The sequence below is a fragment of the Lynx rufus genome, unplaced genomic scaffold (genome assembly GCF_022079265.1).
Source record: "Lynx rufus isolate CCGP_SWC_20201006 ecotype Redwood Valley unplaced genomic scaffold, mLynRuf1.p SCAF_16, whole genome shotgun sequence".
NCBI classification, from domain to species: Eukaryota; Metazoa; Chordata; class Mammalia; order Carnivora; family Felidae; genus Lynx; species Lynx rufus.
In genome coordinates, this window is record NW_025814830.1 from 9,954,182 (window position 1) to 9,968,602 (window position 14,421).

Consider the following 14,421-nt stretch of genomic DNA (forward strand, 5'->3'; position numbering starts at 1 on the left):
AAATAAATGTTAAAAATTTTTTAAACAAAACCAAAAAAATACCCAAACCTGAGGTCCTTTCTCCTCCACTTCTCCCAAACCCTTCTCCCAAACCCTCCTCCCAAACCCTCCTCCAACTTCCCCCTGCTTCAGTCCTGCCCACTGCAGTCTGACTCATGGAGGTGTGAGACAGAAAGAGAAAGGGACAGAAAGAGAAAGAGACAGAAAGAGAAAGAGAAAGAGAAAGAGACAGAGACAGAAAGAGAGATGCTCGGAGACAGGAGGAGATGGTGGCTGAGAAAGATGTACAGGGAGAGAGAGACAGAGAGAAAGAGAAAAGGCACGGGGAGAATTAGAGACAGAACAGAGATGACAGACAGAGACTCAGAAATGCAGAGGATGAGAGAATGAGACAGACAGAGACATAAAGAGAGACAAAAAAGATTCAGAGGCAGAAGCAAAGTGAGACAGATACAGAAACTCAGAGACAAACCACAAGAGACGGAGAATGGCCAGAGGGCTGTGAACAGGCTCCAGAGAATGGGAGAACTCCAGCCCAGGACAGAAAGGAACTTGCCTGAGGTCACATGCAGTCACAGGCAGAAATGAACTTGACCCCAGATGAATAGAACCAAGTGCCTAAAACACCAAAGAGACCCTGCGCCCACCCCTGGCTCATTTTGCCCAGCCCCAAAACCCCGGGTCAAACCCAAAACCAGACTCAGGGCTCCGAATGGCAAACAAATGGAGATTTTGCCCCACTCCAGGGAAAACGGCCACTACTGACCACAGGAATGGGTGTTGAGGTCAGCCCGAAAGAGGCCAGTGGAGGGTTCCCAAGGGATGGCACCCACCCAAGGCATCACTCCAACTGGCTGCAAGCCCGGGCCACTCCCAAGGTAAGGTATAAAAGTGAAAGGGATTAAAAGTCACTGGGAAAACTGGGTGTGGAGGGGCATGGGCTGTGGACAGAGGTGATTTAAGAGCAGCCCCCTTCTCCCCAGGCCACAGAGCCACACGGCACACGCCTGGAGCAGATCATATCTCAGCCGTCCTAGAAGTTCAGCAGGTAAAGGGCCAAGTGCGGGTCACAGAGAAGGAGGGTGGCTCTCAAGAGCGGGGTCATCGGCTTCATTTCCTTGTCACTATGATTGGCCAGGATCTCCCTTTTCCTCTTCTGAGGGTTCTCAGGGTCTCTGGGCCTGTGTTTCTGGGGCTCTCTCTGGCTCTGTTCATTCATAGGACAAATGTTTTAGACCTCACAGTAGGCTGGGCACTGGGTCTTGATCACTGGCTTCTTTACCCAGCGGGTGGCATCTGTGGAATGAACCCTGAGCCCATGGGGTCAGAACCCCTGATTCTTTTCTATCTGATTCTGCCCCCTTCTCTGTCTCAGTCTGTCTTGGCCTCTGTTTCTAGGTGTCTGTCTAATGTTCTGTGTGTGTGTGTGTGTGTCTGTCTGTCTCTCTCTTGCCCTTTCTCTACCTTTCAGTGCCCATCTCTAAGTCTCTCAGGAAGTGTGTGTCTGTCTGTCCGCCTCTCTTCTGTCTGTCTCTAGCTCTGTGCTTTGATTTGTCTGTCTCTGTCCTTGCGTGTCTCTATCTCTAATCACTCTCTGCGTGAGAGTCAGTCTCATGATAGACGGCAGATGATGACAGACAGACAGATGACAGAGAGACATCTATAGATATTCCGATATCTTACTTGGTTTTTCCAAATACCTCATTATCTCCATGTGTATCTCTGTCTCTCTGTCTCCATCTCTCCATCGGTCTCTGTTCCGTTGCCGTCTCTCTTGCTGTCGGTCTCTCTGCATTTTGACTGCCTCTGCCTCTGTTTTCTCCTGGTCTCCATGCCCTTTTTTTCCTTCTCTGTCCCCACCCCTCACTTCTGTCCCCTCAGGCCTTGGTTGTTCCCTCTCCCTGCCTATCTCCTCCCTTCTCTCTCTCTCTTTTTTTTTTTAACGTTTATTTATTTATTTATTTATTTATTTTGAGAGATAGCCCAAGCAGGGGAGGGGCAGAGAGATAGGGAGAGAGAGGATCCCAAGGCGGGGCTCAAACTCAGGGAACCACGAGATCATGACCTGAGCAGAAATCAAGAGTCCAATGTCTAACCAGCCGAAACACCCAGGTGCCCCTCCTTCCTTCTTTTCTTCTGCCCCCATTTCCAGGGTGTGGGGGAGGCAAGTCCCAGGAGCTGCAGAGTGAAGGGATCTTGCTCCCTCCCTGGCCCTGCGGGTCCTATGCTCTCCCACTTCGCTCCCCAGATGTCTGCGGCTGCTTTCACCATAGACAGTATGAGCACAGCCATCTTGCTCCTGCTCCTGGCTCTCACCTGTGTGTTCCTGATGCTCAATTCAAGGGGCAAGAGCCAGCTGCCCCCAGGCCCTAGGCCTCTCCCACTCCTGGGAAACCTGCTGCAGCTGCGCTCCCAAGACATGCTGACTTCTCTTACCAAGGTGCAAGGACCTAGGGTTGGGTGAGAAGGGAGGAACAGGGGGAGGGGTCCCAGGGTCCCAGACCCTCCCCCCCATGACGTCTGTTTCCCTACCCTCAGCTGAGCAAGGTCTATGGCTCGGTGTACACAGTGTACCTGGGGCCCAGACGCGTAGTGGTCCTCAGCGGGTACCAAACCGTGAAGGAGGCCCTTGTGGACCAAGGGGACGATTTTAGTGGCCGTGGCGACTACCCCACCTTTCTCAACTTCACTAAGGGCAATGGTAAGCCTGCTCCCCATCTTCTCCCCTCTCCAGCTCACTCCACATTGAGGGAGGGGATAAGGGTAGGGGACTGTCCTCCCAATTTTGGTGACACTCAGGGCTACCGATCTCACCAATGACACCAGCTGGGATGGAGCCAGACAGTGCTAGTCTAGGTAGACTCAGTTCCACCTTCCCCATCCCCAAATCCCACCACCATTTTGAAATGCACTTCCACACCAATCCCCCACCTGCGTCCAACTCCAGCCCCATTCTCATCCCAATCCCTATCTCTAGCCTAACCACATTATCAAATCTCCATCTCAGTCAAGTGGCCAAATTATCTGGCCCAGCCCACATTGTCCACCTCAAGCCAGTCCTCGTCAACCCTACCTCCATGTTCCCCATTCCAACCTCAACTTTCATCATTACCTGCAACACTGACTTCATCTCCCTCCAACCTCCATTCCCATTATGAACCCTCTCCCAAACCCCACATTAAAATCTGTTATCAACCCCATCTTGACCATCAAACTGAACTCCACCATTATTTTTCTCCCCAGCCCCAGCCCTATCTTCTATCCCAATCACCCATTGAAGTTGCTCATTCCCAGTTTCATTTTCAACCCTAATCAAACCGCCATCACCAAAACTAACCCCAGCACATATCCACCCAGCCCCAAGCTAACCTCAAGCCCAATCTACCAGTCTTTTCCATTCTATACAACTCCATTCCCATCAGCAACCTCAATTTATCATCAACCCCATAATCCCTCCTCCTCCCCCATTGTCATCCCATCCCAATCCAAACCCAGGTCCATCCCACCTAGCCAACAACTCACATCAACTCCAAACCTCTCCTATCTCAATACCCTGTCCTCCTTAGGTTTGGAAATCACCTAGTCTTCCGGGTTTTCTTTCTTTTTTTTTTCTTAAAATTTTTTTTAATGTTTATTTTATTTTTGAGAGAAAGAGACAGAGTGTGAGCAGGGGAGGGATAGAGGGAGAGGGAGACACAGAATCTAAAGCAGCCTCCAGGCTCCGAGCTATCAGCACAGAGCCCAACGCGGGGCTCAAAGCCATGAACCATGAGATCATGATCGGAACCAAATCTGGACGCTTAACCGACTGAGCCACCCAGGCACCCTGTTTCTTTCTTTCTTCTTTTTTTTTTTTAACATAAATCTTTTATTCAGAGAAAGCCATAAGACATGAAAAAAGCCAATAAATGACAAGGGAAAGGGAGGGGGAGAAAGAGATAAGATTGGCAGAAAGTTGCTCTGATTGAAATGAGGATCCTGGAGACCTGCATCCTCAACTATCCTTCTCCCCCTAAAGAACCCCTGGGGCTCCTCCTGTCCCCTTCACTAGGTGGGTACCAGCTGCTCCAGGATTTGGAAGCAAAGAGCTCTAGTTGAAAGCAAGAACAGGGGCACCTGGGTGGCTCAGTGGATTAAGCATCCAGCTCTTGATTTCAGCTCAGGTCATGATCTCACTGTTGGTGAGATCAAGCCCCACATGGGGCTCTGCGCTGATGGCATATGGAGCCTGCTTGGGAGTCTCTCTCTCTCTCTCTCTCTCTCTCTCTTTCTCTCTCTCTCTCTCTCTCTCTTCCCTCTCCCTCTCTCTCAAAATAAGCTTTAAAACAAACAAAAAACCCAGCACATTGAGTACACATTCCACCTTCGTGTCCCCTTCCCGGTCTTGGTCTGATGACCTCACCCGTCCAGGTACGCCAGGTGCAAGGAAGTGGAGACAGTAGCGGTTTCTTTCTACTTGCCACACAGAAACCATCTGGATATATTTTATGTGTTACTAGTTCTTCCTTACATAGTACAAAGGATAACAACAGGGTTCTGCTGCTTCCTGGGTGTGTGCCTTTGGACAAGTGGCTTCCTCTCTCTGACCCTGAGTTGGCTGGGATGAGAAAACTGTTTGCTCCAAGTCAATGAGATAAGGCAGACGGTGCAAGGCAATCAGCGTCGTTTTTTCTTCTTTCGCTTCTAGTTCTCTGCTTGCTCCAGGGAAACCAGAGACAAACACATCGGGAGACCTTATCCTATTGTAGCCCCATCACCAAATTATGACCACCTAGCGTAGTCAGGGCTGGAATGGGGAGCTGTAGGAGACCAGCGGCAAGCGCCTGAGCCAGCCAAGGGAGGGTCAGCAAGGGCATCGCGGAGGAAGGGACCTCTAAGCTGAGACTTAAAAGATGAGGACCACCATTCAGGAGCAGACAGATGTTGAAGAGTGTTCTGGAAGGACTAGCCTGTGCAAAGACCCCGAGTCCAGGGAAAGAAGGTTCCTAGACGAGGTCCTAATGTTTATTTCTCTTGCTTTTCTCCCTCATTTGTGCTTTCATTAATTAATAAGCAATCACCAGCACCTCCTGTGTGGTAAGGCCGGCGCTGGACAATGCTAGGGACAAGGTGGTGACCAAGACAGCCCCTCCACCCCCCATCTTCACAGCGTAGAGAAGGAGATAGCCCCACGGCCAGACAGTGATTGTCTAGAGTGATCAGGTCTGTGATGAGGGAAACAGAGAGATCAGGACTATGGTGAGGAAGCCCATGGCCCTAGGGAACCTCAGAGAAGGCACCTGACCTGGCCTGGAGGGTTAGGAAGGGCTTCCTGGGAGGGGGTAGATTCCACACTCTGAGTCTCTCCCCCAGAAGACACCGGGAAAGGGGACTCAGGTGGCGACGGTCTTGGAAATAAGCCATCGGTAGAGCTGGCCTCTCCCCTTCTCGCCAGGCCTCGCCTTCTCCAATGGGGACCGGTGGAAGGCCCTGAGGAGGTTCTCCATCCAGATTCTGCGGAACTTCGGGATGGGTAAGAAGAGCATCGAGGAGCGGATCCTGGAGGAAGGCCGCTTCCTGCTGGCGGAGCTACGGAAAACTGAAGGTTGGTCCTCGAACGCAGCTGATACGCCTAACTCACATCCATCTTACTTAGTCATCAGGACTGCCAGAGAGTGTGGGCGTGAACTTAAAACTGCTGGAGGCTCCTCACTTGGCCCACAGTGAGAGTGGTGCCCCCTGGAGGTGGGTCAGCTCCAGGTGCTATGTTCTTTGAGGTGCGGCAGCAAGACGGGTTATGTGGTGGTTGTTCCGTTGTGCTGTCCCTGCGTGGTATTCTGAATGCAGTGTGTATCATTGTGGTGGATGGTGATGATGATGATGATGATACTTTTTTTTTTTTAACATTTATTCATTTTTGAGAGAGACAGAGCGCAAGCAGGGGTGGGACAGAGAGAGAAAGAGACACATAATCCACAGCAGGCTCCAGGCTCTGAGCTGTCAGCACAGAGCCCGACACAGGGCTCGAACTCACAAACTGTGAAATCATGACCTGAGCTAAAGTCGGACGCCCAACCAACTGAGCCCCCCAGGCGCCCCATGATGATGATACTCTTGACACCACACCACTTATGGGGGCCCTGTGTTAAGCACACTTTCGTGCATAAGCCCCCGGAGCCTCAGAACAATCCATTTTGCAGAGGAGGAAACAGAGGCATAGAGATCAACCAACTGTCTTGAAATGATCAAGCTAGTCAGTGGAGAAGCAAAGGTTTAAACCCGGTTCTTGCCGACACCAAGGTCCACACTTTGCACATGAATGCCCGTTTACTGAGTACTTCCTGAGACCAGGGGCTGTACTAAACTCTTCACACATATGAACACATCCCACGTCCCCTGAAACCCTAGGAAGCTATTACAAGTGATGAACCTCAGGCCCAGAAAGGTTAAGTCATGTGCCCAGGAAGTGGCAGAGCTGGGGTGTAAAACCCAGCTCAAAACTGCCCACCCTTGAAAAAAAAAAAAAAAGAGTTAAGAATAAAGACACTTACATGGTGCCTACCATGGGCCAGCACTGTTCCAAGAATTTCGTGTATATTACCTCCTTGAACAATCACCCAAACCTAAGCAGGAGTCCTATTTTAAACCCCATTTTACAGGAGAAGAAACTAAAACACAGAGAGGCAGACAGCCCTCTACCCTGATCTCCAAATCTTGCTGGCTTTTGACAGGAAAAAAAAAAAAAAAATGATGCTGCAGGGTTGGAATGATGGGATGTAAGTAAAGGAATAACTGCCTTAGTTTCCTGTTAGCTGCTATTTAAAAAAAAAAAAAAAAAAGCCGCAAACTTAGTGACTTAAAGCAGCACACATTTATTCTCTTACAGTTCTGGAATCCGAAGTCTAAAACTAAAACGGGTGGGCAGAGCTGACTCCTGGAAACTCTAGGGGAAAATCCATTTCCTTGCCTTTTCCAGCCTCTAGAGGCCACCCACGTTCCTGACCTCGTGGTCCCTTCCCCTCTTCTTCAAAGCCAGCAACACAGCATCTCCCAATATCTGTATTTCTATCTCTCTCTCCCTCCTCCCTCGCTCTCCCTCTCCATCATCACATCACCTTTTCTTACTCAGACCCTTCCGTCTCCATTGTAATTACATTAGATCCACTCGGATAAGCCAGAGAATAATCTCCCCATCTCAAACTCCTTAATTTAATCACAGGTTCACAGGCTCTTAGAGATTAGGACGTGGACATTTGGGGAGGGGCAGGGCATTATTCAGCCTACCACAGCACCCCGGCTTATACAGGCTCAGGATGGGCCAGGCCCTTACCCAGCCACCCTTCCAACTCCTTCCACCAGCCCCATGAGGAGAAGACTGTCACCAAGCCCATTTTACAGACGAGAAAGCTGAGGTTCAGAGAAGGGAAGTCAGTTTATCCAGGTCACACAGAGATTAAGAAGCCAAGGCCAAGTCCAAACTGTATCTATCTACCTCCAGACTCAGTTTTCTGGGCCGTGCTGTGTGGCATGGCCAATGGGCTATTTTCTGTGATCCCTTCAGTGGTCAGACCACTGGGTGTTAGGGGTTGTGTCGCTGTGTCACTGCTGGCTGAGGCTGTAGTGTTGTCAGGCGCTGGCGTAGTATTGTGTTGTGTTGTTTATTGCGTGTGTTGTCTTGCGTGGTGCGTGCTGTGGGTCGGATGGCGAAGAGGAGCCTGTTCCGTTGCTTGGTGGTGGTGTGGATGTGCCGCAGGGCCTTGTGGGTTCTGCGTTGCCAGGTACTCTTGCGGTTGTTTATGACGCATGCTGGGTGGCCAACGAGCACTTGTTTTGTGCTCCAAGTGACCTTGCCTCGTTGTACTGCCATTCAGGAATCCGGTGTGTTGCACAACGTGCCCCTTGACTCATTCTGCCCCTGACCCTCAGGCCAGCCCTTCGACCCCACGTTCGTGCTCAGCCGCTCAGTGTCGAACATCATCTGCTCTGTGATCTTCGGCAGCCGCTTTGACTACGACGATGAACGTCTGCTCACCATTATCCGCCTCATCAATGACAACTTCCAAATCATGAGCACCCCCTGGGGAGAGGTCAGGAGGCCTAGTTGGCGGGGGTACAGGGTTGGGGTTCGTCCTGGGACATAGGGGAAACAGCGGGCGGGGAAGAGGTGCGCTTGACCCTGTCTGGCCCCGCCCTTTCCCGTCTGGCCCCCCCTTTCCCGTCTGGCCCCACCCCGCCTAGCCTAAGGTCACTCTCTCCACCAAGTTGCCACAGAGTCCTCGCTCCACCTCGGCCACTCCAGAACCTAACTGACCCTCAAGACTCCGCCCGCCCGTGCCTACCTGCTCCGCCCTGACCTCACCGGCCTCTGCCCCCCACACACTGCCTGATCCTCCAAACCCCTCCGACCCTCCCCCCACCCCCAGTTGTACAACGTCTTTCCAAGCGTCCTGGACTGGTTACCTGGGCCGCACCGACGCCTTTTCCGGAACTTCGGGCGCATGAAGGACCTCATCGCCCGCAGCGTCCGCGACCACCAGGACTCCCTCGACCCCAGCTCTCCCCGCGACTTCATCGATTGCTTCCTCAGCAAGATGGCACAAGTAAGCCCGGCCTGGAAGTCTCATCCCTGATCTGACCTGCTGCCCCAGCCTCAAGCCAACGAGGATCCCGGGTTGAGCGGGTTTGAGAATGATCTCCCTGCCTCCCGGGAAGTGCAGTTAGAACTCCCGGCTCTGCTCGGCGGGAGCCCAGAGCCACTGGGGGCCACGGCCCGCCCCGATTAACAGCTCATTAAGAAGTCCCTAAGGCTCTGTTAATTGTGGGCCCTGCGGCTGAGATTTTCTCTAGCCGGCCCTTACGCACTCCCCAGCTTCCCCGACCGAAAGAAAGTTAAACAGAGGAGGGACTGAGCTGACACCCAACAGGAGTTGTGCAGAGCTGAGCCTGTGGTCAGTGTCCGGGCGGGATCTCCTGGCCCGGGCTCATATCCCCGCCCCTCAACCTCCGCAGGAGAAGCAAGACCCGCACAGCCACTTCCACATGGATACCCTGCTGATGACCACGCATAACCTGCTCTTTGGGGGCACCGAGACCGTGGGCACCACGCTGCGCCACGCCTTCCTTGTGCTCATGAAGTACCCAAAAGTGCAAGGTGCGCGCGCCCCAAGCCTGCCCACAGCGCCAAGGGCCACACCCGCTCCGCACGAGTGCCCCACGGGCCTCACTCAGCTCGCTCGCCTCGAAGCCCCGCCCAGCATGCGAGACAGCCCAATCCTCCGGCTTACGCCCAGGACCCACAGCCAAACCCACAAACCCACACGGAGGCCCAGCCCACCCACACGGTTCCCGCGGTCCACACAGCTTGCCGGACCCCGGACCCCGCCCTCATGGTCTTGCTTTGCGGCCCACCTCTGACCCTGACCACCCAGCACGCGTCCGGCCTCGGAGCCGGGATCTCCCAGTCCGCCTAGAGCCTGGCCCTGAGCCTCAGCCGCAGGGCCAGCCAGGAACCATCAGTCTGACCCACAAAGTCTGACCACCTGCCCACACAGCACGGTCTGCGACCCCATCTCGCCCAAACCCCGCCTCTGGGCAGATCCCGGAACCCTGGCCTCCGGCACAGTCTATTAGGGTCCACGCCGCCTGCCGCATCCGGGATCTCTCGGAGCTTACGCACAGCTCACCCACTCGACCCACCCCCCAGCGGGCCAGGTCCTCCCATCGGGGACCTGGACTCCAGGCAGCCCCTAAGCCCCTCCCGCCCAACCCCGCCCCTAGGAGCCCTTGCACCAAACAAATTTTCGTCCTCACCTACAACTCTCAAACCAACCCTTCCCTCCGTGGCCCCCGCTAACCCCCACAGGGACCTCTGCAGCGGCCCTCCTACTGGGAAGCAGGGGCTGGACCCCGCCCACACAAGCATACCCCTCTTCCCAGCCCAGTCGAGCCCTCTGGTACCCCCGACTAGGCTCCCCTCTCCACCTGCAGCCCGCGTACAGGAGGAGATCGACAGCGTTGTGGGACGGGAGCGGCTGCCGGCGCTGGAGGACCGAGCGGCCATGCCTTATACAGATGCGGTGATCCACGAGGTGCAGCGCTTCGCAGACGTCATCCCCATGAACTTGCCGCACCGCGTCACCCGGGACACAGCCTTTCGCGGCTTCCAGATACCCAAGGTGTGCTGGGCATCTGGCAATGGACAGCTGGCCCACTAGAAGAGGCATCCCAGATTTGCTAATGGCTTCCGGGGCTCTAGCAAGGAGGATCCCAGGCCCTAGCAATCAGTACCCTGGGCCTTAGCGACTGGCATCCCAAGCCCCAGCAACAGACATCTGAGGCTCTTAAATGCAGAGCCTCAGCCCCTTCCCAAGACCCTATTCGGTACTGAAATGGACTGGATCCTGACCCTGAACTCCAGATCTCTTCCCCATGACAGGTTCCCTAACCCCTCTCCAGCATCCCCAGGCTCTAAGACTTCATCCTGGGGGTCCCCTGTGCCTAAGCACTGTTCTGAGACCTCTCCCTCTTCCCAGAAACCCCAAACCTGCTCTGACAAGGGGAGGTATCCCCCATCCCTGTGCACACAGCTTCCAGCACCCACTTGGGACCCCAGACAGTGACACACATTTCCTGAATCCCTGATGGAGTCCTACGCTTCACATCGCCTTCTCAAGTCCCTGGGACCTCCAGCCCGGTCAAATAGAAGTTTTAGCTTGAGAATCTCCCAGATTTTCTACCCCACTGATTCTGCCTCCCTACTCACACAGGGCACGGATGTCATCACCCTCCTTAATACAGTCCACTATGATCCCAGCCAGTTCCTGACGCCCCAGGAATTCAACCCTGAGCATTTTCTGGATGCCAATCAGTCCTTCAAGAAGAGCCCTGCCTTCATGCCCTTCTCAGCCGGTGAGAACCACAGGGGCAAGAGTCAGGGTCTTTGGGGCCCCATATTCCTACCTACATTCCTCAGTCCTTTTTTTTCTTTTTTTTTTTTTTTTTTAATTTTTTTTTATTTTGAGAGAGAGAGAGACAGGGCACGAGCAGGGGAAGGGCAGGGAGTGAAGGTGAGAGAAAATCCTAAGCAGGCTCCCCTCTGCCAGAGCAGAGCCAGACTTGGGACTCAGTCTCACCAACCCCCAGATCATGATCTGAGCCGAAATTAAGAGCCGGATGCTTCACGGACTCAGCCACCCAGACGCACCGCCCCCCTCCCCCCACCGCCCCCCCCCCCCGACACCTATTTTTTTCTTCCGTCCTAACTCCACTCTCAAACCCTCTCACTTCTTCATCCCACCGCATCCTCATGTTCTCACTCCGAACTCTGTTCCTATAGGCGGATAATGACTAAAATCCTTGCGAAGGGAAGCGGGGAGGCAGGATATTAATTCAACTTGGGAGGGGGTCACCGTCAGCCACTGGGTGGCGCAGGTGAGCAGTTCTAGTTTTCTTTGGCTTTGGTCTTTATCCTGCCGAAAAAACATCTTTCCTGTTCAACCCAGTAGCAGAAATAAAAAGGAGGGAGGAGGAATAATAATAAGCCACTTACATATTGTCTACTCTGTGCCAGGCAAAACTTTTAAGAAGACCTATTAGAGTGGTGGCTAAGAGTTAGGTTTTACAGCCAGACGCCAGCTCAGTCATCCCCCAGCTATAACGGCCTGGAATATGTTACTTCACCTCTCTGTGCCTCAACTTCCACGTCTATAAAGTGGAGAATGATAAGGCCCACCTCTTGGAATTATTATGAGGATTAACTTAACATCAGTATACTGCCTAGAGTAGCCTATGACATGCAATGACCTACATGGCATCATATTCTCATTTCTTTACCTGAATTTACCATTCACAACACTCTAATGAGGTACTATTATCATCCCCATTTTATTTCATTTCACTTTTTTTTTTAACGTTTATTTATTTTTGAGACAGAGAGAGACAGAGCATGAAGGGGGGGGAGGGTCAGAGAGAGGGAGACACAGAATCCGAAGCAGGCTCCAGGCTCTGAGCTGTCAGCACAGAGCCCGACGCGGGCCTCGAACTCACGGACCGCGAGATCATGACCTGAGCCCAAGTGGCCGCTCAACCGACTGAGCCACCCAGGCGCCCCTCATTTCACTTTTTATCATCCCCATTCTACATACCCAGAAACTGGCTTGCCCAAGATCACAGAACTCGTAACTGCAGAGTCGGGATTGGAACCCGGGAACTCGCCCTTGTATCGTCGGCCAGATCCTTTTTGGTCCCGGACTTAAAGCACCTTTACAGGGGCGCCTGGGTGGCGCAGTTGGTTAAGCATCCGACTTCAGCCGGGTCACGATCTCGCGGTCCGTGAGTTCGAGCCCCGCGTCAGGCTCTGGGCTGATGGCTCAGAGCCTGGAGCCTGTTTCCGATTCTGTGTCTCCCTCTCTCTCTGCCCCTCCCCCGTTCATGCTCTGTCTCTCTCTGTCCCAAAAATAAATAAACGTTGAAAAAAAAAAAAATTTAAAAAAATAAAAAAAAAAAAAAAAAAAAAAAAAAAAAAAGCACCTTTACAGATCTTTAGATGGGTGGGTCTGTGACGTCTCCAACCATTAGCTTCATATGTTTTTCTCCGAGAATTTGGGACCGGAGCCCCTCACCCCGTCTCATCTCACCGCTCCTGGGCCACCTCCCCACCCCCGCAGGTCGCCGAGTGTGCCTGGGCGAGTCGCTGGCGCGCATGGAGCTCTTCCTCTACCTCACCGCCATCCTACAGAACTTCTCGCTGCAGCCGCTGGGGGCGCCCGAGGACATCGACCTGACGCCGCTCAGCTCCGGGCTCGGCAACTTACCGCGGCCTTTCCAGGTGTGCCTGCGCGCGCGCTGACGCCGCGGCCCTTCCAGATCCGCCAGGGAGCCGGGAGGCCCGCCGTGGGGCTGGCGCCGTCCTCTTCTCGTTCCAACTGTGCCCGTGATCCCTCTCGCTGTCACATTCGCTTCCCCGCACCTGAGCCTGCCGCCTACCGGTCCGTCCGCGCCCCCATCTCGACCTGGTCGGCGCCCCCCAGAAGCAGAGAAGCGCAAAGGCAAGGGGAAGTGCTTGCCTCGTTCCTATTGCGCGCCCTCTTGGGGGCCGTTTGAATCATTTTCTAGTAAATTGTAAAAGATTCCAACTACCTGGGCTGAATTATAGGACGGCCCCCCAGGATGGGGGGAAGGAATGTCTGGCTGCAGAGAAAGGAGACACCAAAGTGACCGGTTCTACCGTCACCCTTAGAGTGGCTAAAAACTGGGAGAAATTGTTTCCCAGGGTAATAAGGGCTGTGAGGCCTGACGACACAGAGGCAGAGAAACCCAGGCAGAGAAAAAGACAGCAGTCTAGAGACATAAGGATGCGGTCGGCCCAGAGATGCGGTACAAAGGTGGAGATATAAGCAGGGAGAACATGAGAGACTGAGCGATAGACACACAGAGACTGGGAAACAACAATTACTCAAACTTACACAGTGCTTCCTATTCACTCTAAGGCCCCGTTTAAATCTCCCTGTGAGGCAAAGCAGCGTGTTACACTTTTAGAGACTCAGAGAGATGAAATGCCTTGGCCAAGATCACACGGCCGGGGGGCGACAGAGCTGGGATCAGGATGCAGACTCCAACGCTGGTCCCCTCCCTCCACCTCCCAAGTCAGAGACACAGAGCAATGCAGAGGGGTACAGGGACGGAGAAATGGGGAGACAGAGAGGAGAGAGAGAGACAAAGAAAGAAACAGAAATGGCCAGAGAAAGCCAGAGAAGGGCAATGAAGGGGGGAAGGGAGGCACCAGGAAGCCTGCAAGACTGTTCCCTTGTCTTGCAATGTATCCCTTTGGGGTAGGGATAGCAGTCCCAGGCATGGGGCCTCCCAACCTGAGACTGGGCTTGTTAGGCTGACATCCTGCTGACAGAAGCTTTTCTCAATGAGTAGGCAGGCATCTTAAGCTCCAAGGAGCCAGAGGCAGAGGGGCGGTGGCCCCCCAGCCATGGGCGGAGGTGGCTTAGGTGACCGTACCCTAAATGGGGCCTCCCCAAGGCCATCCAGAAGCTAGGACACAACACACTCCGCTGAGACTTATAGGCGGTCCCCACACCCATAGGCGTCGGCTCCTTAATCCCCATGCTGTTCCCACCACAGGCCAACAAGAGTCTGCCCCAAGGGCCCAGGCAGGGACACAGAGGTGGAGAGAGAGAGGGAGAGACTCAGAGGTCCCGAGAAAGAAAGATGGTGAGACAACAGCAAAGAGAAACACATGGAAATACTGAAAAAGAGTTGGAGAGAGACAGGAGAGACCAAGAGATGCAGAGACAGATGGGAGAGATCATGAAAACCAAAGACCAGGAGTGAGACAGAGAGACAGTGGACAGATGCTCAGAGAGAAGGAAGACAGGAGATGCTAAAACAGAGATAGAGGGGCGCCTGGGTGGCTGAGGCAGTGAAGCATCCGAC

At 53.5% G+C, this 14,421-nt stretch overlaps 1 protein-coding gene across 1 annotated transcript; it reads left to right on the top strand.

Moving 5' to 3' along the window:
* Positions 1-2,248: 2,248 nt before the first annotated feature.
* Positions 2,249-12,890, top strand: LOC124511104 (cytochrome P450 2F5). Its single transcript, XM_047078014.1, has 9 exons — positions 2,249-2,440; positions 2,539-2,701; positions 5,435-5,584; positions 7,906-8,066; positions 8,403-8,579; positions 8,989-9,130; positions 9,967-10,154; positions 10,746-10,887; positions 12,645-12,890. The coding sequence occupies exons 1-9, from the start codon at positions 2,249-2,251 to the stop codon at positions 12,824-12,826; spliced, it is 1,497 nt and encodes a 498-aa protein (XP_046933970.1). The 3' UTR covers positions 12,827-12,890.
* The last annotated feature ends 1,531 nt before the right edge of the window (positions 12,891-14,421 follow it).